This window comes from Vombatus ursinus, unplaced genomic scaffold (assembly GCF_900497805.2).
Source record: "Vombatus ursinus unplaced genomic scaffold, bare-nosed wombat genome assembly UNPS02014784.1, whole genome shotgun sequence".
Lineage (NCBI taxonomy): Eukaryota > Metazoa > Chordata > Mammalia > Diprotodontia > Vombatidae > Vombatus > Vombatus ursinus.
In genome coordinates, this window is record NW_020954562.1 from 6,212,524 (window position 1) to 6,239,231 (window position 26,708).

General features: G+C 40.9%; 1 protein-coding gene across 2 annotated transcripts in view; it reads right to left on the reverse strand.

Annotated features, from left to right (window-relative positions):
- Positions 1–26,708, reverse strand: part of ZNF827 (zinc finger protein 827) — a 245,795-nt gene that overhangs the window by 163,072 nt on the left and 56,015 nt on the right. For both annotated transcript variants that reach the window (XM_027866996.1, XM_027866998.1), the window contains exons 3-4: positions 25,756–25,928; positions 15,833–16,313 (exon numbers count right to left, since the gene is read on the reverse strand). In XM_027866996.1, the coding sequence (XP_027722797.1) occupies positions 15,833–16,313; positions 25,756–25,928 (654 nt within the window). The remainder of the gene's footprint in view (positions 1–15,832; positions 16,314–25,755; positions 25,929–26,708) is intronic.

The following is a 26,708-nucleotide window of genomic DNA, read 5'->3' on the forward strand; positions in this document are numbered from 1 at the left end:
CAATTCCACTACTAGGTCTGTACCCCAAGGAGTTCAAAGAAAAAAGGAAAAGACGTATAGATACAAAAATATCTACTGCAGCTCTTTTTATTGTGTTGAAGAATCAGAAACTGAGGGAAATGTCCATCAATTGAGGAATAGCTGAACAAGTTGTGGTATATGATTGTGACAGAATACTATTGTGCTATAAGAAATGATGAGCAGGATGGTTTCAGAAAAAATCTGGGAAGACTTACACAAATTCACACAAAATGAAGTGAGAAGAACCAAGAGAACATTGTACGAAGTAACAGCAATGTTGTAATGATAATCAACAGTGAAAGACTTGGCTACTCTGATCAATACAATGATACAAGACAATTCCAAAGGACCTATGATGAAAAATGCTATCCACTTCCAGAGAGAGAGAGAGAGAGAGAGAGAGAGAGAAACAAGTGATGAACTCTGAGTGCAGATTGAAACATACTTTTTCACTTTCCTTATGTTTCTTGCTTTTTCTTTCTTTCCTTTTTTTTTTGGCAACATGGTTAAATGGAAATGTTTTGTGTGATTTCATATATATAATTGATATTATGTTGTTTACCTTCTCAATGCGGGGGGCAGGAGAAAATTTGGAACTTGAAAAAATTTTAAATGAATGCCAAAGAAAGATAGATAAAAGCAAAAAGAGAAAATGTGTAGTGGAGTTGAAGGTGCAAACAGAGTCACAGAATAGGACAAAAGTGAGTGAACTTGGCTCTTCAGTGTCAGAAATTCACCAACTTGGTCAATCCAATACAAAGTAGAAAAAAAGGTAAGCAGGTGAAAGGTAAGCAAATCTATTTTAACCTCATGATATCACTTACCATTTTCAAAAGGATTTTATGGTTGGAAAGTGAGAAAGGCATGAAATAGTGAGTGGAAGGCCAGCCTTAGAATAAATCAGAAGACTTGTGTCTAAATCCTTCTTCTGACAAATAATTGCACGATCGTGAGCAAATCACAGCTTTGTATCAAGTCTTAGTACCCCCAGGCAACTCCTTAAGATTCTATATTAATGAGAAGTTATCAATCTACTTCAGTTAGGGAGTTTTCATACTGAGAAATCATAGGTCTGAACCTCCCAACTCCACTACAAATACTTAAAATGGCTATAAGGTAACTTAGAGGTGACCCAGTCCAACTTGTAAGCATAAACGTCCTCTATGATATCCCTGACAAGAGGCCAATTAGTCCCTGCTTGACTGACCCCTTATTGCAGTGAAGATCCTTAAAACATCCCTGATGGCTTTTTACTTGGTTTAATAATGCTTGTTTTATTTTATTTTTTTGAGGAAGAGGATTTTGACTAAGACTTTGGCAGTTCCTGGGATACAATATTCTCTAAGAGCCCCATTCTCTTTTTTATCAGAAAGGGAAACAAACCCCTTTCTCAACCTCTAAAGTCTAAAGACAGGCCCACAAACTTCTCTTTCTAATTGCCTCTCCCAGACTCTCAACACACAGAAACAGAAAGAATGTTTGTTACCTATCTGCTTCTCAAGACCAGATTTCCATGTTGTAATGAAATAAAAGCATTGCAATGAATAAAATACGAGTAATAGGTTTCCAAACAACCTGCATGTAAATTCTGGAAATGACTTGAAACCCCCAGTGTATCATAGCAAGAATCACTGGAAATGCTTGGGGAGGCCACCACGGACATGATCAAAACCTTCATAAGAGGACCCTCCAAGATTAAGCTTGAAGCTTTTCAACAATGGACAACAAAGGACACAACTCAACTGTCTTTGGAGCAACCACATTTCTCATTAGGCTTTATCACTGCTAATGGAAAAGATGCCAGAAAACTTCAAGAAGGTAACTAGAACCCATCCCTCTGGCAACAGCGTTATCAGGAACAGGATAAGAGGGAGCAATGTGGTCATGGAGATCAATGCTATATCTCTCAAATGGGAGTGTTCCCTCTGCAGCTACTCTCTTTCTTGGTATTGTTTTTGACTATGTAAACCTTCCCAATCTCTGACAAGCAACACAATGATAAGAAGAAGAAGAAGAAGAAGAACAATAATAACAATAACAATAACAACCAACATTTATATAGCACTTAATATGTGCCAAGCACTGTGCTAATTATTTTTATTAACTTATTTGATCCTCACAACAACCCTGGGAGGTAAGGGGCTATTATGATCTCCATATGAGGAAACTGAGGCTGAGAGGTTAAGTGACTTGACCAGGGACACACAGCTAGTAAGTGTCTGAGGCCAGCTTTGTACTCAGGTCTTCCTGACTCAGAATCTAGAACTCTATCAATTGTGCTACCTAGCTGCCTACTACCATATGGTACAGTGGAAAAGGTTCTAGGTCTGATGTTCAAAGAACCTGAAAGTGAATTCCAATTCTGCTATATACTTACTTGTGTGACATTGGGCTAGTAACTCAACCTCTCTGGGCCTCAGTTTTCTCATCTATAAATTAAGGGTGTTGGACTAGATGACCTCTAGTATTCATTCCTTCTAGTTATAAATCTATAATCCTAAGAACAGTGAAGGGCCCTTGCTGACCATCACCTGAAGGAAGCAATGCATGTTCTATCTGTGGTCTTCTTTCTAGAGCCAAAAATTTAGAGCTGGAAGGGACCTCACCACTAACTCAATCTGTCAGTCAATAAGCATTAGTTAAGTGTTTACTACGTGTTGGACACTGTGCTAAGTACTAGGGATATAAAGAAAGTAAAAACAGCCCTTTCCTTTGAGAAGCTTACATTCCAATGGAGGAAGACAACATACTGCACAAGCAAGATACACGGGGTAGATGGCAGTCATCCAGTATACCCCCTTCCTTTTAGACATGGGGAAAATGAGAAAGGCATTGTCCAAGAAACCAAGCTCATATTTGCCTCCAGACTCATTGACTTAAAAGCCAACAAACTTCCAACTGAATAACCTTGCTTTTCCCAGTTCCTTCATACTTTATTAGAATCCCAATAAGTTAACTCTTAAAGGTAAAGAAAATGCTTTAAATGGATATGTACTTTTATATTGTCACTTTATCTCACTCTTGGGGAAAGAGGTGGAGAAGAATAGTGGGAATAGTGAAAAGATAATACATAGCTTCAAGTCTAGACTCTGCTGATTACTAGGTATGTAGCTTTGGATAGGTATCCCTTCTCTGAATATCAGTTTTTCTCCTTCATGAAATGAGGTGTTGGACTACATTGATCCTTCTAAGGTCCCTTTCAACCCTCACATTTTGTGATACCATGATTTCATTTTGAAAAAAAAATCTCTGCTGTGATTATTCCATTTTCCCTTTACCATTCTTTCACTGCAAAATATTCCTTTCTAGTAATGTTCTAGCAGGAGTAGGGAACCCGTGGCTGAAGTTTGGATTCAGTCAAAGGGCCGCACTTGAGGACATAGAGGGCCATATGTTACCTCGAGGGTGCAGGTTCCCCATCCCTGTCTAGAGCAAGAATTGGAAAGCAATTAGAAATTATAAGAATACTGGAAGCAAATCCTAATTTCTAAAGAAGGTGTTAAATGGTGTTACATGGAGGTGTTATATGGAAGCGATGACAACATATAAGTGATTTTAGGTTCTTTATTATTTTGGAAGAAGAATGATCTGTAGAATTAGACAAAAAAGAAAAACAAAAAAATTTAGCATCATTAAGTTCACAAAGAATAATGAAGACTTTGGCAGGTCTAAATAAATAAATATATGTATATATTTTTTTCTCTTTAAACCTTCAAAGATTTCAAAATGGATCAACATCAAATTTTCATAACTTAAAATAGGAATGACCTTATAATATGGCAGAATGCAAAGGGCTCCATTATGCCCTAAAAGAGGTGGTGGTCCTAGCAAAATCTTCATTTCTTAATTTGCCATTTACATTCATTTAAAAGATTTTTTTTTGCCAAATTTACCTAAAACTGGAGTGAATAATTTGTGTCTAAGTACAAGTTTGGAATGTTGTATATCTGGAGAAACACTTCTAATGCTTCAAAAACTAACTACCTGGGTCACTGTCATCATCAATCAATCAGTCAACACTTACTATGTTCTAGACACTGTGCTATGAGAAGAGGAAGAAAGTGAAAATGACCCTGCCACCAAGGAGCCAACATTCTAACAAAGAAGATCACATATAAAATCAGTACATACAAGACACATACAGAACAGATGTTAGGTAACATGAGAGGGGATGGCACTAGCATCTGGGAGGATCAGGAAAGACTTCTTGGTGGGACGGTGCCTAGGCTCAGTCTGAAAGCAAGCTGGGGATTCTAAAAGTTGGATCTAGTAAGAACACTCCCTCATGGGAAATCAGCCAGTGTGAAGTCCATGAGATGTGGATGTGGAGCTTTGTGTGTGAAAAGCCCCAAGCAGGCTGATAACATTCCTCTAAAGACTCCAATACCCATAGGAGGAAGTTTCCTGGATAAGGTTGTAGAATAAAACTGGCCAAACTGTATCCTTCTGAATTGTTAAATTCGGAAGGCAGGAAGTACCTGGTTTTCATTCAGATCTGTCAAAGAATCCTTGGGCATAAAACTAGCGACCTACCAGAAGAATGGAGATTAATCTCATGATAAATCAAGGAAGGATGTTGCAGACTCTTATTTGGCCAACCTTTAATTCACCACACCACTGCCCTTTTGTACTTAATTCACAATTAAAAGGCTATATGGAAAGCATGAAAATGCTCCTCTGAAGGCTACCGTTCCTGCAAATAGAGCTCTAAGTGATCAGAAATATTTATACTGACAGTAGCACTATGAAACCTATACTTTGAAATTAATGACATGACTGCATAATTGCCAGCTTTTTATTATCCTAGCATAAAAAAAAACCCAGAGATGCAGAAATATGTGAACCCAAGAGCAATTTTCTCTATTTTTTCAGAATTTGCTAAGGGAATAGCTCTAGATTGTGGCTCACTGAAACTGTATGTCTCATTTTTTCTGTTCTTCCAAATAACTCTTCCCCTACCTACCAACTCTCTTAGATGGCTAAAGATGGTTTGGTGAGAGTAGGACAACTGTTTTGAGCAATTCCAGAAATGTGGCTTTGGTTATGTGTTAGAGGATGGGAGGGGAGAGGTGCTCTCTCTTATCAAGAGAGCATCCATTTTGCCATCATCCCCCTCTTCCTGAGTCAGATCATCCCAGCATTAAAGGCATTCTCTGGTCATAAATTGGGAAAATCACTAAGGTAGTACTACCATCTTAAAGAGTAAGAAAGAACTTTTGAAAATTATAGGGAGCTGAACTAAAATACAGGAGAATAAACAATGGTGCAAAAGTTGGGAAAGGGTTATCCAGAAGGAGAATAGCATTCCCTCTTCCAATTCTAAGAGTCTAATTAGTTGTAATTAAGAGACAAATAGATCCTACTTGCTACCATTTGTCACACTGTCCCTGGACACCAAACTCTTCAAGCCCTCTGTGAGGAAATCCCTGTAAACCTTGTTGAAAAACTGTTCTTTTTGCTCAGATGTGTTTTTTTGATTCCTTTACAAAGTAGATTCTAACACTGAAGGACTGAGCAAAGAAGCAATTCAATGCTAACTGAGCACAGATAAAAGCATTGGGGGGATAGGGGGTGAAGTTGAGGGAGTTGGTAAGTTGGTTGCTAAGGTAACTTCTTCCTGAAGGAAATAATCACTGGATGACTGCAAACTTTACTGAAAGGAGGAGGGAGAAATAGGATAAAAGAGCTGTGGCATGATTTCTTTTTCCCCTATTTTTTCTTTAAATATCTCTGACCTGGACCAGGAAAGATCAAGGAATAAAGGATGAAGGGAAGTCTTCCTTGAGATTAACAAAGCAATTCTCATTGAGAAGGAATAACTATTTAGTAAGAATTAAGCATCAGTATGAAGCAACTGTACTATCAACAATTCTGGTAATAGTCGGTGGTGAAAGACTCCTATCACCCTAACTGCAGGCAGCTTTTTTAAGGACAGGTCAAGGGTCAAAGGCTTTTCAACACCTGGAGGCAGATGAAAGTAAAAGGTCTCCTGGAAATAGAAATGTAAGTCAAGGTTTAATTAAGCAGGGATGGTAAAAGTTAAATAATAAAAAAACAAAAGTGCCTTTCATTTTGTACCTAGTTATTTGTATTTTTAAAAAATCTTGGCTTTATACTGTATTTGGCCTTTACTGTGCTTTTAATAAATAATGGATGTTTAGTTAGATAACATGCTATTTTGATTTAAAATTATGGAAAACATAAGAAGCTCAATTGAAAGCCTTATCTTTTCTCTTTCAATAATTCATACTTAGGGTCAGTCTTACTTGGAGTGGTGGCCAGGAGAGGAGTGTCTATGAAATGAAACCTACAACACATTACCAATCACCAAATAGTGGCTATCAGATAGACACACTGCCAAGAGACAATCTGACTTAATGAGGCTCAGCTTCCATTTTTCAAACTTACTAAGGGCGAGTAGTATATCCCAAAAAAACCCTGACTTCTCAAAACACAAGAAATCTGACCTGAGCTGTGCCTTAAAAGCCTGGTAGGGTCTGGAAAGGCTGAAGGCAGGGGGAGGGGAAGAGAGCATTGGAGGCAATGTAACCAATATTAGGGAACCAAAGTAACCAATATTAGGGAAAAGGAAAAAAGCTCATAGAGTGAAGGCCAGGGAGCAGACTAATGTGGCTGAAGTTGAAATTGCATGCTAGGGAAGAGTGGGAAATGAGGTTGGACAGGGAGGGTGAGATTGGATTATAGATAGCCTTAAAAAAAAAAACAGGCAGATGAGTCCGGACTTGATCTGTATGGTTTGGGGCAAGGAAATGACAATGAGGAAAGTTTCAGGAAGACTAATATGGTGGTAGTATAGGAGATTGATGGAAGTGGGTCTTCCTATTCTAATCAAGATGTGAAAGGATGACTAGCCCAGCAGTGGGAGGAGCATTAGGTATGGATTTGAGATACAATTTGTAGGAAAAAAGCAATAGGATTTAGTGACTGACGATGGGACAATTTAAGGGAGAAATGAGTCAAAACTGATTCTAAAGTTTTGAGCCTGGATGAATAGGAGGATGAAGATTAAGCGAAAGTTGAGGATGGGGGTGGGGTAGAGAGGATATCTGGATTAAATTTTATTTTGTTTTGCCTTTTTAAATTAAATTAATCTCATCTAAGATAAATCACTATTTTCCCTTCTTTTAAGACTACTTTTCTTATTTAACAGGCTCTTCTCACTGTCAAGAGGTCATCTCAGGAGGAAGCTAGCACCAATCCACTCCTAAAAGAAAGCTTTCCTGATCCTCCTATAGCTCGCTCTCTCTCTCTCTCTCTCTCTCTCTCTCTCTCTCTCTCTCTCTCTCTGTTCTCAAATTATCTGATACTTATTTATCTGTATAATATTGCATCCTTCCAGGAACAGACAAACAGCTTGTGGTCAAGGACTATTTTTCTTTTGTCTTTGCATCCCCAGTGAAACTAGGCAGCACAGAGATTAGAGTGTTGGGAGTAAGGAAGACCTGAGTTCAAATCTAGCCTCAGATACTTAGTAGTTCTGTGACCTTGGGCCAGTCATTTAACCTATCTGCCTTGGTTTCTTCAATTAGGTTGTTGTGAGAATCAAATGAGGTGTTTGTGAAGGGCTTAGCTCAGTGACTGGGAGACAGTAGGCACTTGATAAATGCCGTTTCCTTCCTTCTCAGTGGCTTACATATTTTAGTCTTATACATAAGAGGCACCAGAGGGCAGTGGAAAAAATGAAAGGATTTAAAACCTGAGGATGCGGGAGAGTCATTTAATTTCTCTTCAGCTCAATTTTTTAATTATAAAATGAGAGGACTCATTTTACATTCATCAGATAAACATGGAGGTCCTTTTCAGGTCTAAATCTATGATCCAAAATGCTTATTCAATTGAATTACATGATATTTCTATATGGAAGACAGACAAATATTTTAAAGAAAGAATCAAAAAAAATTAACTACCTCTGTGGTAGAAGAAGAAGCAACCTACCACTGGTTAGCCATAAGTTGGTACTTTGACAGATATTTGTATTTTGGACCCCACCCGTGATTTCACCAGTGCAAGAAGGTCTCAAGGAAGGGGGAATGTCTACTTCCAAGGCACAGCAGTGTCTGCTCTTGCAACTTAGAAATTTATAGAACACAGAGAGGTTAAGTGATCTGTCCAGGGCCATGCAGCCAGGATGTAGCAGGACTCAAACCTGGGTCTTCCTGATTCAGAGATCAGCTGTAGGGACAAAGATAGATTGTCTGGTGCAAGTACTACCCCAGGTTATTGCTGGACAGGACACATTACTAGCAAAATCCCTAGTGGATATAAAAGCATTCATGATGTACCTAACCAAATACACCTAACTTAATATCAAAGAGAGGACAGGGTGCTGAAAAAAATCTGGCCGGCTTTGTAACAACAGACAAAACAGTCAAAGCCTGTGTTCTGTATGCATGTATTGCTATTCTTTTACTCTGGGAGTCTGGGAGAGGTAACAAAGATTCCATTCATCTGAGGTGTGAATGACTCCAACCCCACTCTATATTTTAATTACCTCTGCCCCTGTATGCCTCAGCTTAGTGCTGTCTTCTTCGTATGTCCCACTGCAACTAGCACAGTGCCTTATACATAGCTGGTGCTTAGAAAAATCTTTGTTCTGTGAATGAATAAATAATGAGTGAATGAATGAATGAATGAATGAATGAATGAATGAATGAATGAAGAATAAACATAGGATGTCTGTTGGGCAGCTGTGATACACTACCCCATGGAGAAGACTAAGAAACCTTTCTGAGATTGTCATAAGTCCCTATATTTAGCATATTTCAAAGCAGACTTGAAGGATCATAGATCTGGGAATTTAAAGCAGCTAACTGGCACAGTGGACTTGGAGTCAGGAGATCTGAGTTCAAATCCAGCCTCAGATATTTACCAGTTCTGTGAACCTGGGCAAGTCACTTAACATCTGCTTGCCTCAGTTTCCTCAATTACAAAATGGGGATAATAATGGGAACTATCTCCCAGGGCTGTTGTGAGGATCAAATGAGACAGTATTTGTTAAGTGCATAGCACAGAGCCTGGCACATAGTAGGTGCTTAATAAGTGTTTATTTCCTTCCATCCTTCCTAGAGTTGGAAAAGACTTTGGAGGCCTCAAATGAAGCCCCTTCATTTTATAGATGAAGCAAATGAGGCCCAGACTTGTTAGGTGCCTTTCTTAGGATCACACAACCGGTAAGTGTCTAAAGCACAGTTTGAACTCTGACTCGAAGTCCAATATCGCACTACACCATACCACATACATTGAAAAAGTCTCTAAATGTTTCTTCTTACACATGAAGTTTTAACCACATAATTAGGGAATGGTTATTACAGAAGAGATATGACCACAATGAAAAGGAAGTTACATCTGAAGATGAAGATGGACATTGTCAAGATTCATCCAGTTGGCAGAAGCAGGACCAGAGTGTGCAAATGGAGAGTGCTCCCCTGGCATCATCCTGAGGCCTGCTCAGAAGTGCATGTGGTCAGTGCGGGAGAAGGATGGTCACTTGGAAGAAAGTTCCTTCAATAGAGTGCATTCATAGAAAGCCAGAGCGCTTCATTGGCCTGCCAGATAGTTAATATTGTTTAGTGAGCTCATGGTGACATGACCACAGCTTCGTGGTTTTCTCTCTCTCTCTCTCTCTTTCTCTCCTCCAACATTAAACGAAAGAAAAGCCAAGATATTGGTATAGCCATATGCAGATTGATACTATTTTAAACCCTGAATCTATAAGTCCATGAGCTCTAGAAAGAAGAACTGCAAATGAAAGATTTATGTGCCACTAAAAGGTTTCTGCATGTAACAAATACATTCTAAAAGGTCCACCAACTATGAATAAATCTACAGCTGCATTTTAAATCTAGTTAAATAGTTAAATTTTCCATTCAAATAGAAGAAAAATCCGATTTCCCAGCACAAGTTGGAGGAGGTCTGTCTAGGCAGCATCTGGTCTGATTTTAGTGGACCACAAACTCAATGACTCAACAATATGACATGGCCGGAAAAAAAAACAAACAACTAATGTGATATTCAACTCCTCCATCATATGAAATAGTGTCCAACATGAGGAAGGTCACAGGACCAGGGCAGTACTCTGCCCCACAGAGTCACATTGCATCTGGACTATTGTGATCAGTTGGAGAGCCAGGAACTTAGGAAGGAAAGTGTTAAAAGCAAGAGAGCATCCAGAGAATAGCCACCAAGATGGCAACACAACCAAGGCTATGAGATCATGCTACATGAGGATCATTTGACTGTACTGGCAGCAGTTAGTCTGGAGAAAAAGAAGAAAGAAAGAAAGAATAAGTTTATGGCGGACTCTACTGCTGCCTTAAGGTATCTGAAGGACTCTTCTGTGGAACAAGTAGTAGGTTTGTTCTGTTGGCTCTAGAGAGCCAAACCAGAACAATGGATGAAAAAGATGCAGAGAGGCTAATTTAGGCAAGACATCAGGAACAACTTCTTAACTATTAGTGCTATGCTCAAATGGAATGGACTGCCTCGGGAGGCAACAACCTTGCAATAAGCAGAGGTAAATGGCCAATTGTTACGCATTCCTGTATGGTACCAAGTAGATTGAAAAGTTTCTTAATCATTTTCCAATTGTGAGATTCTCTGACCACTATTTTTGCCTAGTCCTCATTTGTTTTGGGGTTATGTTGTTATTCTTATTTTACCAGACATGTGATTTCCTTAGTCCCCAGAACAATCTGAGGAAATCCCTTTCATCAATGATCTTAAAGAGCCGCTTGGGGCACTAGGAGCTACATGACTTGCCCAGGGTCACACAGCTGGTATATATCAGATACTGGACTTGAACCTAGGTCTTCCTATAACCAAGGGCAATCTTTTATGCCACAGTGCTCTCACCATTTGCTTGGCAAACACCACGCTGAGATTGAGTGACCAGGTGTTTGCCCAAAAGAAAACAGCCATCTTCCCAAATCAAGAAGTTCTGGGTTTTCATTCTGTCAAAAACACGCAACCTGGAAGATTTAAATTTTTTTTCTTTGTGCCACTTTCCAGATTTAAAATAGCTGAAATCATTTGGATCTTTCATTTTGGAAAACTGGGAACTAAAAAGCTATTCCAGCCTGACAGTCAATGTGCCAAGATTCTGTCAACTGCAAAGATACAATTTGGAGAGTGAGAATAAAATTTTATGTCTTGAAAAGCATAGTTTACAGAAAGAGAAGTGATAGAGGGTTTTCCAAACACAGTTTTAAATTGACCTCTGGTGATGCACCCAATAATTAAGATGCGTTTCTCTACATCTTTTGAACTGTAAAAGATCCTGAGGCTTATGATGGACCTTATAGTACCTGACATTCTACTGAAACACATCAGATCCCCCCCTCTTGTTGCCTCTATGTTACTACACAGGGAAGAACATGGGGATCTTGGAGTGTGTCTGGCCCAGGTTCATGCTTCTTGGCACCCTAGACTCACTCTCACATGCATCAGCCTTACCAGATGTCACTCTGCCCTCTCTCCTATACTCGGGGATAGGGGGCAGAAGAGAGCAGCATTGAACATACTATTCTATAAGTGCCATGGGAATACATGGGGCTTAGAAGGTAGAGCATCCATTGCTATAACTCACTGGTGAAAAAAGCCTATGCTCACAACAGCAATTCCCAAACTAATTTGGCCCCGGAAAGCACTGAGATTTGAAGCATAAAGATGGAAATCAAACCTATTGATACTGTTTCAAGTATGATGTAGTTATGGAACATTCTGGGCTAAAAGGTAGATTGGGGAAATTTTCAGGCAAAATAGAGAAAATTAAGGCTATTTTCATACCCATAGTTGGCCATATCTACCAAATGTAATTTCCCATTTAATATTTTACAGTACAGGAGAAAATACCAGTAGCACTGAAAGATCCTTTCAGAGTCTTCATTCACATGAGCACCACGAACTAGTAAAGAAAACATTGCTTTACAAGAAAGAGCAATGGCTTATGGGTAAGCACAAAACCACGATAGTGGCCCGCTTTAAATCTAGCCAGCCATTCACCTCAGGGACAAGTCTCTCCCTGCTCTCGCCCCTGCTCTTGCGCTCCTAAGGTAGATTCCAGAATGACAGTGTTGAATTAGGAATACAGATCCGAATCTCAAAGGCTCCAACTCTTATTTCAAGCCAACGTATCACATTTTCCCCAAACCTAGAGAACTAGAAGGGAGGGCAGCAGCCTCCCTCAGGTCAATGGAGAGCAGCCTGCAGAATCATCAGTTCTAACAAACACCATTCCTCTTCCAGGGATGCAAGAGGACGAAGAGGAAAAGAGCTCAACGTGGAGCCAGTTGGGAGAAAGGGAAACTAAAGCCAATTCAGGGAAGGAATTTGATTTGGTTTGTTATAGGGACTGGCAGTGAAGCTACGAAATCTAAAAACGTGGGAGTTTGGGATCAATTTGGAACAGCTCCCCATGCTGCAAATTTTAAACTTATGTACTGTCATTAGTGATTTTTTTTTTTAACTTCAGTTTAAAACTGAGGAACAAGGTCGCTGCTAACTATGAGAGAGCCTCTCCCCTTGGATTTGGTGAGCTCCTCCCCTCCCCCCTTTTTGTGGAACAAGTAGGTATCCGCATGTTTGAATTTGTCACTGTTTTCCAGTGTGCACAGACAGTGGTCTGACTGGCACAGCCACTCACAGACTTCGTGCAAGCAAACAGCTGCACCCTAGAGTCGCAGCAGGTGCACTGGGGGAGCCCAGCTGAAAATTCGGCAGGAGAACAATAGCGCCGTTATGAGGCCAAGAGATGGGGCCCTGCAGAAGGAACAACCAGTCTACTACTTCTGATGGCAGGAAGAGCTGAAGACTCGGGCTGCAGGCCAGGGAAATTTAGCCTCCTGGTCTGGGAAACAGGCATTCACAGAAACTGCCAGGTACCACTCATTGCATTCCACACCTCAATCAAAGCCCTATCGGGAGGCAAAGCACCACCAACTATGTGGCTGGATGCAAATCCTTCCAGAAAAACATATTCCTCTCCTTTTAAAGGAACACCACCTCCCTTGGGTAGCACTGCCACATTCACCAAGTTTCCATTTACATCCAAATATGCGCAAAAAAAAAATTACAGATGCATCTCACTCCCCCAGTGACTTTATAACATGTTGCTAGGTAACCGTGCATACAAGTCAGGTTCCTGGACCTCTAGTAAGTCACCATAAAATAACTGCATGGGTCTTTTGCATAAATAGTGTGTATTGTATCTGTTTTCTGATGCCAATAGATCAGTGGGCAAAGACATATCAGTCTGCCAAACTGTAAACAGCTCCTTGTCTCCTGCTAATTGAAAAACATTAGCTCATGGTACAGAGGTTTTGGTAGCAGCCCTGCCCCTTCCCTCCCCCTTTCTTCTGACTTTGAGGAGGCTTTTCCCCCTTCTGCTTCTCTGCACTGAAGTCTATGCTCCGAGCAGTCATAACAAGCCCTCTTATCGACTGTTGGCCCTAGCAGAGGTCTGGAGCCACTTACGGCATAATGTCGTGCACCTCTTGGAGAAAAACACATCTGAACTCAGTATGAGCATCACCAGGCAGCGGTTTTTCATTTCTAGGGATTAAGCCTCCCAAATATAAATCTGACCTTCATGGAGTTACCCTCCCCTACTTTTCCTAACCCTTAACCTTTGATCTCACATCCCACGGGGTCTTCCAAGAACAGCAAATTTTGCCTTTTTTTCTAAGTTAGAATATATAAACAGGAAGCTTCATCAGAATCATAGGTTTAGAGCTTGAAGGAACCTTAGAGATCAATGAGTCCAGCTTCCTCTTTTTTATAGGTGAGGAAACTGAGGCCCAGGGAGGTTAAATGACTTTCATGAGTAGCAGGCTTCTGAACGGGAATTTGGATTCAGGTCTTCAAGTCCAATGTTCTATCTACTGCACCAGTGGTGTCAAACTCAAACAGAAACAAGAGGCATTTGGATTTAGAAAACCACAAATTAACATTATCTATATTTTATTATACTTTAATTTATCATGTTAAATATTTCCCAATTACATTTTAATCTAGTTCTGGCCATGAGTCTGACACCTCTGTGATACACCACTACATCTTTCCCCTGGGATTAGACTAAGTGAGTTCAAAGAAGAATAACCCTTCCCATGTATCATCCAGTGAGGCTGTCAAGATGGAAACTGGGTCTTCTGGGGGGTGATGTTCAGAACAACCAGAGAAGATTATGAAAGAAGGGCGTAAGAGAAAGGCATTTTAAAAAGACTATAAAATAATGACTGGAAAGCTGGCCTTGGAGTAAGGAAGACCTGGGTTCAAGTTCTTCCTCTGACACATACTAGCTGCATGTCTATGAGTACTTCTCAGAGTCCCAAACTAAGACCAAATTACGGCAAAGTGGTGATCCCCATAAGTTAAATGAACTTCCATACCAGGAGTTACAAACACTGATGAAATCCCACGTCCAGGCACCATTACTGCCCCCCCGCCAAAAAAAGATACTACTCTTTTCAAATCTGGATAAATTAAAATAACATAGCCTTTTAAACAGTATAGCAACTTTTTTTTTAACTCCATGAGAAAATATTATGATATTAAATGACTCTAAACAGATAAAATTAAATTTATCTTTAACTCTTATGGCATCATTAACATCAAGGTAGGATGGTACTCGACTCTTCTAAGCTTTCAATGTACTGCACCAACTCCTACCCTCTTCCCCCACCTTCTGCCTTCAGTTAATTTCTTCAACACATAGAACTCCATTTCCCACATCTCATTCCTTCCAGGAATTCCTTCCTACCCTTCCAGGGTAGTCTCATCACTCCCCTGAGGAGCAAAGATTGAGAGCCATGAGGACATGAAGCCATTTCACAAGACCCAACTGAAGTCTCACTGAGCAAAGGGATGAGCGGGTGAAACTGAACCTCAAATTCACCTGGCAGTGACATTTAGTAAAATGCAACTCACATCCAGCTTAAAGAAAGGTGGTGACCAATTATTCTCCATTTAAAAGGGTTTTGTCAATCTCCAAAGAGCTGAAATGGCATTTGGTCTTCATTGAAAGACAGAACCAATTCTCAACCGACCTTTCCCCACCCTCCACATTGCCTTTAAAATTTTAAATCCTACTTCTAAAAAAGTTCATAAGCTGCCATGCAACTCCACCAAATGCCCTGTCGAACCAACAATGTAGTCAGCAAAAACACTTCCTTTTCCCAATGTTGGTACCATTGCTTAACCTCTAAATAATCACAAAACAGGCTGAAAGAGAAAAAAGATGGTGACAAAGAGAAAATGAAACCCTTGTATAATTTGCTGCAGGCTGGTGGAGTCAATGAAAAAGAGTAATGTGCTTTCAGAATTTCTTTGGAAACCTTTCTGGTGTACCCACATTTAAAAAAAAAAAATCTACACTACCTAATGCTAATCTGTGTTCCTTTGTCCTAAGACACCTTTAAAACTGAGATAGCAAAGAACAGATGAAATCAGATACATTCCAGCCAGGCATTTTACAGAACCCAAAGCAGGGAGAAGGTAAACGGGAAACCCAAGGTCACAATGAGCATCTGGCAAGAGACCAAGGCAAATCTTTGGCTCCCAACGTCATTATGATCACCTTAAACACACACACACACACACACACACACCACAAGAACACATAAAGAACATGCAAAAAGGAAAGAAAAACAGAAAAAAGAAACCAAGCCCTTTCATTAACTGACTAGGCCCAAACAATTGGAGCACATAGAAGGGAGGAGATAGATATATCTCAGAGGCACCACAGGGAAGGAAGCAGGAAGAGAGAAAGAGGATGAGCACTACCCTACTCAATTACCTGACAGCTTCATGAGAAAGTCCGATGCCATCTTCACGGAGATGTCTTGGCTGAACAACGCTGACGCGGTGTTGGCTACGTAGTCTGAGGTGTCTTTCAATTTTGTGTTGTTCATGGGTCTATCGGCAACATTCAGGGTAAAAGAAGGGGACAGGCCATTATCTTCCTTGGGCTCTTCCTTGACCAGCAAAGGTGGAATACCAGTACTGCTCTGGCTAGTCCTTTCTGGAGTTCTAGACAGGACTGGAGTCCCCACTAACTCTGTGCCTGCTCCTTCTCTTTGCTGTCCCAGACAGGCACTCTCACTGAGCTGCGGGGACCCCTTCACATCTGTTTCTGGGATCTCCTCCTTCACCTTGGCTTCTGTCCTCAGGAAGTGCTGGTGGCATCGCATGTGGAGCTTTAGGCTAAAGTGACGGGAGGAGGTAAAAGGACATAGCTGGCACTGGAAGGTCTCGCCTCGGTCCTGGTGTTGATGAACCTGAGGAATGGGGGAGGGGGGGCAGGGTTCAGGGGGCAGGAGGGGGAGGAACACCCATGACACATTTATAAACTAGGTCTCATTACATATTTCCAAAACATCTTCAAATCATTCTTCTACAATACAAACAATAGAATCAGGAAGATAAAAACCTGAAATATGTCATAGCTATGATCTTAAAAAGAAGGACGATAATCCCTAAACACAAAGTGAGCCCACAGAGTTTATGCAGCTCATTCATACAGTCAGGAGGACAGATTTTCAGCACGCAATTCATTAGGAGAAGCATCATGTAGTCATTTCAGTCATGTCCAACTCTTCATTTGGGATTTTCTTGGCAAAGATACTTGAGCAGTTTGCCATTTTCTTCTCTAGCTCATTTTACAGATGAGGAGACTGAGGCAATCAGGTCAACTGACTTGCCTTGGGTCACACAGCTAGTAAGTGTCTCAGGTTAGATTTGAACTCAGGTCCTACTGACTCCAGGCCCAGCACTATCCATTGCATATCCACCTAGCTGCCCTAGAAGCATCATAGAACAGTGGGAAAGGCTCTGGATTTGAAATCATAGGATCATAGGGGCAGATAGGTGGAGCAGTGGATAGAGCTCTGGCCTTGGAGTCAGGAGGACCTGAGTTCAAATCCAGCCTCAGACACTTGACACTAGCTGTGTGACCCTGGCAAGTAAGTCACTTAACCCCCACTGCCTCACCAAAAAGCAAAAAAAAAAAATCATAGGATCATAGATTTGGAGGTGAAAGGGACCTCAGAAGTCAGATCTAATTCAACCTGCTCAATTTTCAGATGAGGAAACTGAGGCCCAGAGAGGTTAAGTGTCTTTATTCAAGATCATACAGGTTCATAACATCAGAAGTGAGATTTGAATTCAAGTCTTCTATTTCCAAAGTCCCCTATCACCTAATTACAGAACACAGAACATATACACTTCATTACTCTGGTTTATATACCAGTCTGCCATTATGTGGCCTTGGGCAAGTAACTCATCTGTAAGATGAGGAAATGGGACTAAACTACTTCTAAGGCTCCTTACAGTTTTAAACCTAAGCTCCCACCATTTTTTGGCTGGATCTACCTAGCCTTCTAAGCAAGTAATACCAGCTGATAATCTTAGAGCAATAAATAATCATAAACCCAACAAACTATCCAATTTACATAATAATTAACTAAGGTCAGCATAGGTACCTCATCAATTAATTTCCCTGACAACAATAATACTTTGCATTTATGGAACACCTTTCACCCCGGGACTTATGTGTACTTTGCAAATAGAGTCTCACCAATTTTCAAAACACTGCTCATAGTTAATGGTACTGGACCAAGAGTTAAGAAAGCCAAGTTCTAGCCCCAGTTCTCTCCCTAGCTAGTCATGATACCATAGGCAAGTCACTTTATGTCTCTGGAACTCAGTTTCCTCTTCTGTAAAATCAAGGAATTTAAAATGTTTATTACAAGGGAAAGATCACTGTAGCTAAGGGAGAGGAATTTATTGGAAATAAATGGGATGCAAAAGCAAAAGGCATGAATTAAAGTTTAAATAAACTAAAATAAAATCAGAGAGCCAGATTAGATGATGAATGCAGCCTGCAAGGAAATGAAGTGGGCAAGGGCACTTAACCTCACTGGGCCTCCATTTCCTCATATGTAAAATGAAGGATTGGAGTAGATGGCCTTCCAGTCTTAAATCTCTGAATCTATGTTCTATCACAACTTTCAAAGATGTGGAAATGAGAAGCAACACAGTATAGAGGATAGAGAGGGCAGCCTGTGAGTCAGGAACACCTGGGTTCAAGCACTGACTTGATATGTATGACCATGGTCAATCACTTAGTGTCCCAGGCAGCTCTGGGAGGCTATAAGTCACCCGTTAGGTGACAATCTGCAGGCCCCATGGAGGAACTTTCCATGCCTTGATTTCTCTAGTTGGAGGAAGAAAGAAAGAGAAGGGAGGGAAGGAAGAGAAGGAAGAGTAGGAAGGAGAGGGAGGGAAAGAAGAAAGAAAGAGAAGGGAGGGGAGGAAGGAAGGGAAGGAGGGAGAGAGGGAAGGAGGAAAGAAAAAAGGAGGGAAGGAAGGGAAGGAAAGAAGGGAAGGAAGGGAAGAAGAAAGGGAGGGAAGGAAGAAGAAAGGAAAGGAAGGAAGAAGAAAGGAAGGGACAGAAGGAAGGAGAGAGGGAGGAAGGGACAAGAAAAAGCAGGGAAGTAGTTGTGGGAAATAATCCCATTGCAGCATTCCCATTTCACCGAAGGAAAACTTCAGACACAAACATTAGTGTTTTACACCAAAATCACACACAAAAATCCATGTAGAATGGAACTAAGAAGCTGGGATTTCTGACTCAGAGTCTGTCTCTGCCCATTTATTTTAAATCTCTCACAGAAGCAGACTTTTCCAAATGGAGTATAAATAAGCCTCAGACTCCAATGTGTGGCATATGAATAGAATGCAGACTGCTGCATCTGATTCTAATCCACCATGCATACTACCTGCAGAGGTTCCAAGGAACTTTTTCCCCACTCCTGTCCTGGACAAATTTAGTGCTTGAGAAAGTGAGAAAATAATTGCATTGGCCTGAGCCAGGCTTAATGCTGGCAGGTGCTATGTAAGCTTGTAAGCTCCCCCATTCATCTTTGCCAATGTACTTCAGTCCTGACCTGTAACACCCTTGCTATTTCAGTACTGGCCCTCCCTTGAGCAGAAACTGCCAATCGTGGAGATTTGGGCCAAATTGTTTGGGTAGTTGTGTGATCTGAACAAACAAGCAACAGATTGGAATGAAAAAAAATCCATCTCTTTTTTCTTTTTTTTTTTTTAAATATCTGAGCAAAAGGGATTTGAACTCCAGTTTGCAAAGGTTAAAGGCTCATTCATTAACCCACTCTGCTACCTGGCCCCTCTGCAGAGATTTTCTTTCCAAGACAGCAAGTTTTACTACAGCTGTTTACACATTCTGAAAGCAGTCCAAAAGCATTATTCACCAGCCAAAACATACTTTTAAATAATGTTAAATGACCAACAAAAGCAAAAGAATTAAAAGTTAATGGTGAGATCCTGTCGCTACAGCACCCCACTGTGGCTTTTGGAAAAAAACAACGGAGGACGCCCAAGTTCCCCCAAACAGGAGTTTAATAACAGAAATAGCCACATGAACAGCCATCCCCAGTAGTAGCAATGTTCTGCTAATTAAATGACAGACTTTTTCAACACCCCACGCCTTTTCTTTGTGGGAGGGGCACAGGCATCTGTCAGAGGATGTTAATACCATCTCTCTTTTATTTTATGACAATGAGCTCTAAATACCGATAATTTCCATTTAGTGTCTAACGTCTTGAGAATCCAATTCAATTTCCTCCACCCCATTCCTGCTGAACCATCCTCCTCTGAGGCCCCATGGTACCGCCCCCCCAAAGGCATCTGACAAAGGCTTCTAGAATCATGCCCTGAAACGAAGTGGTTAAAGGTCAGGCTACAGAAAGCTTCCAGCCCCCAGGGGAGTGCCCAGTGGGGCAGATTCCATTTCAGCGGTGTCTGAAGGAGAGAAAAAGAGAAGTGAGCTGATCCAGGAACAGAGCTCCGAAATCAGCTTTTAGTGGAGGGGAAAACAATATGGAGTTGCTGCCTGTTTTGAAGTCTGGACTGAAAATAGCCAGAGGACATGCATTTTATAAAAATGGGCTTTTGAGTTTCATAAGTATATGCCGTGTTTTGTTCTTCCTCTATTTAGGCTTGGGAAATAAATTATTGTGTGACTTATAATGACTCCAATGAACTGTTGGTAAAAATCTGTCCTTTCAATGGAGAAGTGGTAGACTACAGATGTGGAATGAGGCATACCATCTGTTATGCTTAACTGTACCTCTGTTTGGAGGGAGAGTTCTATTGGGGGAGAAGAAGTGTCATTGATGTAAAAAAAAAAAGTATCAATAAAGCACTCATTTAATTATTTGACAAAGGGAACGCCTTCTTAAAAGTGTGGAGACAAATCAACTGATACTGCTTTGACTTTCTGAGCTTCCTGGTTAAGCCTCCCATTCCCTCCTGCAATGACTTTGCATTACCTTGGGTATACTTCACTGGGTACATTTCTTTCTTTCCTCAAGCCCGCCTCCATGAAGACAAGCTCTTGGAGGGCTCTTCATAGCTCCATCACCTGGCCTAGAACTGTCACCCAATAGGTAGGTGCTGGCTGATGGGAACTTTTTTTCCCCAAAGTGGGGGGAGCTGAGGGGGTGAGGTCAGGGATCCCACGTCGCATTTGGCCTTTGACTTAAAAGAATATCTCGGTGCTTCTAAAGCTCTCTGGACCTGTCGCAGCAAAGCAGAGCCCGCCTAAAATCTTTTCTTCCTTCTGACTCAATATGTACAGCCTCTTCTCCTTTCTTCAGCATGCTGGTCATTTTTCTGAACAGCAAATACCACACATCAAAAGGGGTTAGGAACAAGAGAGACCTCTACAATCAATGAGTCTACCTCCCAGCCAAGATAGGGCTTCATAGCTTTCAGCTGCTATGGCCAGAGACTCATACTGTGGCAAAGTTGAAAGGGGCCTCAGAGATCATCTAATCCAACTGCCTCGTTTTACCAGAGAGGAAAACTGACCCATGGAGAGGTTAAGTGACTGACTTAGCTCGGGCATAAAAGCTGTCCATCTTCAGGTACCTAAAGAGCTGTACCGTGGAAGGGGTTTGGATGTGTTCTGGGCTCTGGGACAATGAAGTTGTAATAACAACAACCTCAAGTGTAACAACTAATGTTCATAGAGTGTTCTAGGATTTACAAAATGCTTTACACACATTACCCCAATTGCTCTGCACGACAGCTCCGGGAGGGAGATACTATTTTACATTTTATAGTTTGACAGGAGACAGAGACTCAGAGGAGTCAAATTACTTACCCAGGGTCACACAGCTAGTTGGGTGACAGTGCTAAGTCTAGAACCCAGGTCTTCTCACTTGGAGGTCAGTGCTCTTTCCATTATACCAAATGACAGTATCAAACAGTAGCTAGGGCACTGGAGTCAGAGATGTGGGTTCTAACCCTGCCTCAGACTCTAGCAGCCACTATATGACTCACTTACCCTCTCTGTCTCAGTTTCCTCATCTGAGAAATGAGGGTTGAAAATAGCTCCTCTATCTCAGAGCGGTGTTGTGAGGATCAAATGAGAATCTGAGCATGCCACTTTTCAAACCTTAGTTATACATATTTTATATATTATTTATGCTTTAATGTTGTCTTTATATTTTATATATTTATTATATATAATATATTTTAATGTATATTTTATATATTATCATATATTACTATATATGTATATATGATTACTAGGATCATCTCTGCAGCTCTCCCTTTATTGGGTTCAGCTTTAACTTAAGAGACTATTAGGTTGCTTCCTTCAGGCCCATTCATCTAGGAGGGTTGTAAAAACATTTAATGAAGATAGGAAATAACTCCAAGAAAACTAGAAATATTACTAAATATATACTTCAAAAGGTGGCCAGGAGAAGGATAGAGGGCAGGGGAAGGGAAGTGTCTGGTTTTATGAAGGTATCATGTCCGCTTACCAAAAGCCTAAATGAATTGCAGCCCAATAGGTTAAGAGAACATGAGTTTGAATAAATTCATAGTTTCACATAATTGCTTTATTGTACCAGTTATTGATTTGTTCTGAGAGCATTCTGAGTCCCCACGACCTCCACGGACCCTGCCGCTCTCAGATGCAACTTAGCCATAAGCCAGAGTCTGTCCTGGATCATCAAGGCATCGAACCCACCTTCCTCTAGTTTCAGGGTCAATAGTCCTTTCTTTTAAAACTATGGCTTTATAAATAGGCTGGTTAAATGACCTTGGGCTGAGGCAAGGCTCCCAGGTTGCTGAGCCAGAGTCAAACTTCCTGCTTAACCAATACTTTAAATTAGCTAGATCCCACTTCTAAGCACAACATACTATACAGTATCTAAAAGGAGTTTTTGTGATAACAGGCACTTCTTACAAGCCATTTCTTTCTAATTCAATCCTGACTGTACACATTTAAAATCTGAGTTCTACTGCTTTGAAGAAGGAGGGGGATCTAGACCACTATGTATAGTACAAGTCAACTTCTATTCAGAGCTTTCTACTAACCAAATGCAAGAGGGGAAGAGCATCTCACTTTAGGAGAAAGAAGAGGTTGAAAAACCAAGCTCACATTTAGGGTTCAGCTCTTGGAACAACAGCTTCCAGGGTAAGTCACAAAATTTCAGAATCTCAGGGTTGGAAGAGATCTCAGACACTAGTGCAGGGGGTCTTAACCTCTTTGGTGTCCCAGACTCCCAGGGCAGTCAGGTGAAGCCTACGGACACCTTCTTGGAATAATGTTTTTAGATAAAGGAAAAAAATGTTAAATTTCAGTTAGAGGTTAGTAAAAACAAAGATGTCATTTTTTTCCTCCCATCCAAGTTCCCAAACCCACTGAAATATATCTACTGACCCTTTGGGGGTCCCCAGACCCCAGATAGCAAAGCCCTGACTCAGAGGAACACCTGCACCTGGGCTAGAATCCCCTCTAATGCAGATAATGGGCTAAAGTGAAGTAGGATGCCACGCCTTCCCAAGGCAGCCCATTCCACCTTTGGGTGGCTTTATTGGTGAGGAAGTTTTTGCCTTGTAGCAAGCCTACATCTGCCCCTTGACAACTTTCATATACTGCTCACTATTTGGCTGGTTCTTCCACATGAAAACCCTTCAGTTACATGAAAATAGTTCTCATACCTCGTCTCCCTAAGTCTTCTCTTTTCCAGGGTATACAAATTCAGTTTGATTCAATTAAATTCAAAAGGCATTATGGCATCTACTATGTGCTAAATACCATGTTAGGTACTAGGGACATTAAAAAAAAAAAAAAAAAAAAGAATGGGTCCCACCACCAAGGATCTTAGATGCTCCTGGAATTCTTCCTCTAAATAATCCTCAAATAGCATGTCCTTGAGGCCCTTTCACATCCTGTCATCCTCTGAAAAGTATTCAGACATACTTATCAACATTCTTCTTAAGATGTGAATATCCTGCTCCATATTAGGTCTGACCAGCAGGAATATCACCATCTTAGTCCTGGACATTATGACCTTCTCATTAAGATAGAGTACAATCAAATTAGCTTTTTTGGGCTGTAGTATCATATTATTGACTAATGTTGAGCCAACAGTTCACTAAACCCAGATGATTTATCTGAGGAACTGCTTTCTAACATGACTCCTCCATCTTGCATTTGTCAAGATCTTTCTAGACATTGACTCTGTCATCGGTCCATTAGCTACACTTCCAAGTTGGGCATTACTGGCAAATCTGATAAGCCTGCCATCTATGCTTTCATCTAAGTCCCTGTTAAAATTGTTAAGTAGCAAGGAAAAAAAATAAATTAAAATTTTTTAAAAAAATTGTTAAGTAGTATGGGCAGCTAGATGACACAATGGATAGAGCACTGGCCCTGAATTCAGGAGGACCTGAGTTCAAATCCGGCCTCAGATCAAACACTTGACACTTACTAGCTGTGTGACCCTGGGCAAGTCACTTAACCCCAACTGCCTAAAAAAAAAATTGTTAAGTAGCATAGGACTGTAATGGGTACCTGGGAAACTTCACTGAAGACTCCCTCCCAAGCTGGTATTAAACCACTGACATTGAAACTCTGAATCTAGCAACTCATTCCTTTTCAAATCTACCTAACTTTCTATGGCAGTCCCCCAAAGGCCTGTCAAATGCTTGGCTAAAAGCTAGGTAAACTGTGCCTGCAATGCTCCCACATTGTACTAGGTCCATACCCATTCAGCCTCATTATTGGTAGCTTTCATAGCTTCAGTGTTAGAACAATGACCACTAGTATTCAGGGTGATCATTCTAAGACCCTGCTGTATCTTAAATTAACAATTCTATATATTCTAAAATACTCTGCTTACTGAGGCAGGGAAGTAGATTAATGAATTTAAGAAAGACATTCAACAAGAAAATATGAAACAAAGAGGTTTTCTGGCAATAAAAAATCCAGAAAGACCCTCAAAGATCACCCCATTTCTTGCCCTTGATTTTTAGAAAACTGAGGTTCAGAGATTAAAGAATTTCAACTGGAATTAGAACCCAGGTCTCTTTATTCTTAGCCCAGGGCACTTTACCTTGCACTATACTACATCTTTGAGATATCCAGAAAATTAATGAATCACAACATCCCTGACCAATTTAATTAGACCGAATTTTTCAGTCATATCCCCACTACTGAATAGTAATCATTATCAGTAGAGTCATGAACGATCTATGTTAGATTAAACTCTGTCTAGTTAATTAGCCTTTCCAAATCATGCACCTGAATAAAACAGGACTGTATTCAGTTCTCTGCAGCCTCTCCACAGGCACCATAACAGAATCATTAATACCTTGTGACTAGACAAGCTCTACTAGACCATGAGCTCCTTGAAGGAACAACTTTATCTAAACTGTACATCCAGGGCATTTGAGAAATCTTGATTGTGGTGGTGATTATTAATGGATCCCAAAGGTATCTCTGACCATCAGGGAAGCTCACTCCCAACAGTAAGAAAAGCAAACTAACTATACTCCCAGTCTCATAAGAAAAGACTTCTCATGGATTTCAGAAAAACCTGGAAAGACTTACATAAACTGATGACGAGTGAAGTAAGCAGAACCAGGGGAACAATGTGCACAGTAACAGCAACATTGTGTGATGTCCAACTCTTTTAGACTTAGCTCTTCTCAGTAATACAATGATCCGAGACAACTCCAAAGACTCATGATGGAAAATGTTTTCCACATCCAGAGAAAGAACTATAGAGTCTGAATGCAGATTGAAGCCTACTGTTTTCAGTTTTTTGGTTTTTTTCTTATTTGTAGTTTTTCCTTTTTGTTCTGATTCTCCTTTCACAACATGACTAATGTGGAAATATGTTGAACATGATTGTATATGTATAATCTATAACACACTGCTTACTGTCTTGGGGGAGAGAAAATTTGGAACTCAAAATTTTGCAAAAATGAATCCTAAAAACTATCTTTACACGCAATTATAAAAAATAAAATAAAATACTATTAAGGAAAAAAAAAAGGCTCCTGAGATTCCAGGCTTGAGTCAGGAAGATTCATCAACTTGAGTTCAAATCTGGCCTTAGACACCCACCTATTAGCTGTGTGACCTTGGACAAGTCACTTAACCCTGTTTGTCTCAGTTTCCTCATCCATAAAATGAGCTAGAGAAAGCAATGGCAAATCATTTCAGTATCTTTGCCTAGAAAACCCTAAATGGGGTCATGAAGAGTCAGGCAGGACTGAAACAACTGAATATCAAACATGGTTAATCTATCATAGAGGATCTGATGCATGTGTGTTCTTGAAGGTATCCCCCATCACTCCCCCACCCTGTGGTCCTGTTAAAGGAAGGCTTACCTTCATATGGGATTTGAGATTGTCCTTGCGGGCACACCGGAATGGACAGAGAGGGCACTGGTGACTTTTTAAACCGGTGTGAATCACCATATGCCGCTTCCAGTAACTCTTCCGTTTTATAACCAAACCACATATCGGGCACTGGAAAGGTTTTCCTCCTTCTTCTTCTGGGGCTTAGAAGAGGGAGAAAGGGGAAAAAAAGTGGGGGAATAAATTAAAGGCAGTCAGTGCTGGTCCGCTTTCAGTGAGTTATAAAAAACCCCAAATGAATCGGTCTTTTCTTGCTATTTCATAAACTTCATCCGCAATAAGATTTCATCATGGATTATTTTAGTGTGTTCATTCAGTGGCCTCCTGTCTGGTTCCATCTTCTCACCCTATCATCATCCTGTCTTTATGAAAAAATTCCTGCCCCCACGTCTGGCCCCCAAGGACCATCATTAGCCATGTTGACCAGCTTGGAGCATATGCGCTTTGTCTCGCCTGCCCTCGACCCCTGCCTGGTGATCTACGTGAACCTGGAGATGGCCAACTTCTACGGCTTAGCCTCCTGAACATTGTAGAGGTAACATCACAGAGGAAACAAGTGTTCCAGAGGCTACGTCTAAATTTTTGGATAAGGATAATGGAGAAAGAAAATAAAAGTCAGATTGAAGCCACAAAATCATTCACAGCTCTTACGCAGAGCAAAGCACGCGGTGTCACTAGGCTCACACGCTGACCTCCAGTGGAGAATGATTCCAGAACCCCTGCTGTCATGCTTGTTTGGGGATGGCTGGAGCAGATGCCGCTGCCACATTAGCCATCAGGGGGTCCCCGGGTCAGGCCTTGCTTCCCCCCCTTTCTTTCTGTTCTTCTGTTTGCCCCTGGAGGCAATGGGCTGCCCTCCCAGGCATGCAGACTTGCAGCCTGGGCCCCTTTTAGGAGACGAGGCACCTAGCCCTGTCCTTCGG